Source organism: Orycteropus afer, unplaced genomic scaffold (genome assembly GCF_000298275.1).
Source record: "Orycteropus afer afer isolate SDZICR_OR568_19922 unplaced genomic scaffold, OryAfe1.0 scaffold00039, whole genome shotgun sequence".
Taxonomy (NCBI): domain Eukaryota; kingdom Metazoa; phylum Chordata; class Mammalia; order Tubulidentata; family Orycteropodidae; genus Orycteropus; species Orycteropus afer.
The window spans coordinates 16,659,095-16,664,117 of NW_006921626.1; the positions used below are offsets into that span (position 1 = coordinate 16,659,095).

At 34.6% G+C, this 5,023-nt stretch overlaps 1 protein-coding gene across 1 annotated transcript in view; it reads left to right on the forward strand.

Moving 5' to 3' along the window:
* Positions 1 to 2,173: 2,173 nt before the first annotated feature.
* The window catches only part of LOC103193744 (kinesin-like protein KIF28P), a 148,931-nt gene continuing 146,081 nt past the window's right edge, over positions 2,174 to 5,023 (forward strand). The window contains exons 1-2 of the mRNA XM_007937001.1: positions 2,174 to 2,242; positions 3,432 to 3,626. Coding sequence (XP_007935192.1) covers positions 2,174 to 2,242; positions 3,432 to 3,626 — 264 coding nt within the window. The remainder of the gene's footprint in view (positions 2,243 to 3,431; positions 3,627 to 5,023) is intronic.

A 5,023-nucleotide genomic window follows, 5' to 3' on the forward strand; every position in this document is an offset into this window, starting at 1 on the left:
CAGTACACTGGCTGTTGACTCCAACAAATGACAAATCCAAGATCTCTAGGCCGAATGGTGGATTGTTCACTCACGGACAGTTGTAGGCAGCACAGCAGAATCCCGATCCACAGAAGAATGTCTCTCTTCCCAGAATGTCCTTAGACATACTGGAAGCAGGCCACACCCCTAGGGAAACTCCCCTTCAACAGATTGGCCACTCAGAACATAGTCATCTGATCACATCATGGGAACAACCACACCACAACAGCTCAAACCACACAGAATTTTGTGTAGTTAAAGGATCCAGCCAAGTTGACACACAGCTCCAACTATCACAGTTTTCAAGGCTGTGACCTTTTTAAAGAAGATAGCCAGGCCTGTCTTCCAAAGAGCCTCTGAGTGGGTTTTGAACCACCAACTATTAGGCTAGTAGTCAAGCATTTAACTGTTTGTGCCACTCAGAGACTATCTTGGGCTAGTATTTATTAATATATACGAAATATTTCAAGGAAAACTCAGCAATAACTGTTTTTAAATATTCAAATCAGAAAGAACTCTCCTCAAGTGAAACCTTGGTTCTAATTCTAACTCTGCCTTGAATTAGCTTCACTTCATTTCTTAAAACTGTTCTCTGTTTTATAAAATGAAAGTACTAGACAAGATAATTCTTAAGATTTCTTCAATATGTTAAAAATCCAATTATATTTTATAGTATATTATCTTTATTTTTACTTGAATTATATCTTTTTTTACAGAAAAACAGAAAAAGAAAGTTCTTGGTCACCTCCTCCAGTAGAAATTAAGCTGATTTCTCCCCTGGCAAGCCCAGTTGATGGAATAAAGAACAAACCAAGAAAGACAACAGAAGTAGCAGGAAAGGTGCTTGGAAGGAGCAGAAAGAAACCATCATCCTTTCCAAAGCAAGTTTTACGCAGAAAAATGCTGTAATTTTCCACATCTGTTTGTAAAGTCATCAGAATTATGTGGATTATTAAAATCACCTAATTTGGAAGTAAATAATTTATATAAATTATTGTAAATTTTGTAAACAAAAGATCTTCAGTAAGTAAATAACTCCATATGGAGTATGATTCTTTTAGTCACAGGCATTTTTTCTATTTTATATTTAGACTTCATACCTTTATATAATATGTAAATATGGCTTAATATTGGAATGTTAAATAAAGTGTATACTTCAGAGTAGTTTGTGTCTGTAGATTTTTCAGAGGGGATTCTGTTTTAATAATGATTTTGTATGCTAATAAGTATTGATCCTATTTTCTTTCTCTACAGTGGAAGTATTAAACCCATCTTAAAATAAGGATGATTTAACTATTGTGTGTTTTTGGGGTCTTTATAGTTGCTATTTTATAATTTATGCACTTTGCTTCTGTGATTGAGATTTCTAATCCAAAAGTGTTTTTTTTTTTTTCTTTCTCTTTTTGGCTGTTCTATGTTGAAATTGAATTATGGGCATGATATTTTGCTGCCTTTTTGTATAAGAAGTTTTGTGTAATCTACCTCAGTAATGCATTGGTTAACTATAATGTAGGTATTTCTTATTCCACAAGCTCAAAAGCTCTTTAACTTTAAAGTCTCTTAATTATTCAGAGACTGATTATCCAGGTTAGATTGACCGGTTCACTGCTCACTAGCAATTTCATAAATTTGAGAAGGGAAGGAAATGTAAAATAAATCTGTTTTGTGGTTATTCAGTACACTTTGTATGTGCCTCATACCAGAACAATGAGAAATCCAAACAAATTTTATAATATGAATATGATTTCTTGGTTTGAAGGAACTTGCTACTGAATCATAGAAATCTTTTAATATTCAGCTTTTAAAACTGGCAAATTCTTATGGGACCTCAGGCACAAGACTTATGAGAATGGGGGAAGTGTGAATAAGTGTGGAAACAAGAAAAAAACAAAAACACATTGTAGTATGACTGTATAATTAAATGGTGATACTTGATGTAGGCTATGAAATTCATCAATAAGTAAGTGTTGTAAAATAATTTATAGCAGGTAATTGATAGTACGTAATGAATGGACCATTAATAATTAATTGTCTAGAAACAAACTGCTTTTGTTGCTTAAGCTTTTAATGTTTCAGCTTGAAGCATAAGCGGTTTGCTTTAGACATTATTTTTCTACCAAATAACAGTAACATTATTACATATGGTGAGAAAATGATGACAATGCCTATGCCAAGTATTGACAGTGTGAAAGTAGCAGTGCGAGTGCGGCCTTTTAGTCAGGTCAGTGTAAATGTTACATTGCCTTGTTGAAGATTTGACTATGCTTTGATTTTATTAATGTTTTTCATGATAGTTATCAAACTTGTATTTAAACTGCTTGTCATTTACGGAATATTAAATTTATTTAAATGAACTTTTTAAATGCATAATTTAAAGATCTAAACATCATTCAGTAGACAGTTTGATTCCTTTGCGCAAGTAGCACAATAAAAAAATGATGAGAAAAATGTACTGTGAAGTTAATAATTTTTAAACCAGTGCAATTTGTGTGGTATCTATTGCAAATTTACTTTTTCCCCAAAACTTAGTTCTGTAAGTCATAAGCAAACAAATTGCCAATTTTGAACTCTATAGCATTAGCTATATTTATGTAACTTTTGTTTTTAATACTGTCCATTAAAATGTGTTGGTTTTTATTTTTTTTTTTAAGATAAAACATGACACATTTTAGTGAAAATTAGGAATTTTCCTCATTCGAGACCTTGTAGCAATTCCATATCTTTTGATTATCATTATATTTTAAGATAGTTCTGAACAACTGACTCATTTGACAAACTTTTAACTATCTGCTGTTGATCCAGTGCTGTACTAGATACTGAGGGTTCAAAGGAAAATTCTTTGTTTTCCATCAGCTTAACAGTCGTAAATCTTAATTTTTTAAAAAAATAATTGTCATCAGTTCCAGTGAGAAGCAGATCAGTAGAGCCCTTCACACTGTCAGGCAGGCAGTTGATCTGTCCACTGCTATGGTTATTGATGTTGTTGTTGTTAGGTGCTGCTGAGTCATACTCGACTCACAGCGACCCCTCCTTGGGTTTCTGAGGGGGTATCACTACAGAAGTAGATTGCCCAACCTTCCTTCTGAGGAGTGGCTGATGGGTTTGAACCGCCAGCCTTCTGGTTAGCAGTCAAGTGCCTTAGGCACTACGCTACCATTGTAAATAAGCTCTAGAGAGCAAGCTATTCTCAAAAACTTAATATAACTAGAGACAAGCCTTTCACAAATTCTGAGGGAATGTAAGAGCAGCTGCATACTATGATAGCTATTAAGGATAACACAATTAGAGAACAAAATGAATCATGAATTCCCAGCTTAATTTCTTACTAGGTAAAAAGACTTGCAAAACAATTAAATGGATAAGAAAGAAAAACGATAATGATTGATTTTGAATTTGTAATTTGACTACAGAGAGAGAAGAATTCTAGGAGCAAATGTGTGATTTCCATGCTTTCCAAAACTACCACCACTATACAGGACCCCAAGAATCCAGAGCACGTGAAGACATTTACCTTCGACCTAGCCTATTGGTCTCACAGTGGATTTCAAAAGGATAAAGATGGTGTACTTATTTCAGCTGATCCTAGCAGTAACTTTGCAGGCCAGGTATATTATTTTGAAACACAGTTTCACTGACAGCTTTTTTTGATTAAATATTCACAATGTTGTAGTACAATAATTTTTGTACAAGCTTGCTTTATCATGTGCTTCCATATAGAAAGTTTGTCCCTACTTAAAATTTATACTTATTATTATTTTTATTTTTATATTTAACATGAGATCCAAAAATGCAGCTTATTGCCTGTCATGGGAATTATCTAAGGAGGTTAAAACTTCCTCCTGAGTAGTTAATGGCAGCCAAAAAAACTTCCCCAGAGGTGTAGGCGGAGACATGAATGCTTATTCAGAATAGAAACAGAACCAGGAGAGAAAGGATTGAAAAGCTAAAAGAAAGCAGGCTTATAAACCTTGCTAGCAATTCAGCATCCATTAGCAGGCTACAGTAGATCCAAGATGACTAACCTCTCCCACTTTGCAGGTTTGACGAATTGGGGAGTGGGAGCTGTGTGACTGGGAATGGAGGGCTACATGAAATGACTAGCTTCAGATTTGGTGGCAATGGGTACCTATTGGGAGGGGGCCCTAGACCACACCACCTGTGCTCTGATAAGATGCTGCCAGCTCTAGCAAGTCTTATTGCTTAAAACTGCTAAGGATGAGTTAAAACATTACGAAAGTTAGTATCTGAAGAGGGAAGCACAGGGATACATGACAGACAAGGAGAAGAGAAATGGCTTGCAGTTTTTACAAGCGCGGCTAAATAAGATGGGATCTGAGAGCCATTTTTGGAGGGGGTTGCAGTTACTGATTATACATTGCTTGATTTTTAGATACCCAAATTGGTTGACTTGCCAAAATGCGGCACACTTTGAAAAATGAATGGCAGTAAAGTTAAATTTTGTCTCTCTGAGCTAAGCAAAATTGGCAAGGCACTCAGCTTTGAGCCTTTTTTTTTTTTTAATATATATCAAGCATTTATCATATGCCATGCACTGTTAGAGTTCTTTCTTCAACTTGCTCAGGTATAAATGAATTTAAATATTAGAGATTTTGTGATAAAAATTTGTATGGGTTACGAAGGGGAAGTAGTCATTTCAATCTGGACAAAGAGTATCTTAAGTGACATTTTAATGAAGGCTATGGTGCTTGAGCTGAATTTTGAGGGTAGTAGATAAATAAAGAAGAACAGACAGAAAATGGGAGTTAGTGACTCACAGGTCAATGACCTGTGAGACAATGTCAAGCATACATGAAATTGTAGTCACGGAACAAAGGAGAACAGAAAATACTTGATGAAATGATGGCTGAAACTTTTCCAAATTTATGAAAACTGTAAATGCATAGATCCAATAAGCTCAATGATCCCTAAGTGGAATGAAAATGAAAACACAACAAGGTACATTTTAATTAAATTGCTGTAAACCAGTAATAAAGAGAAAATT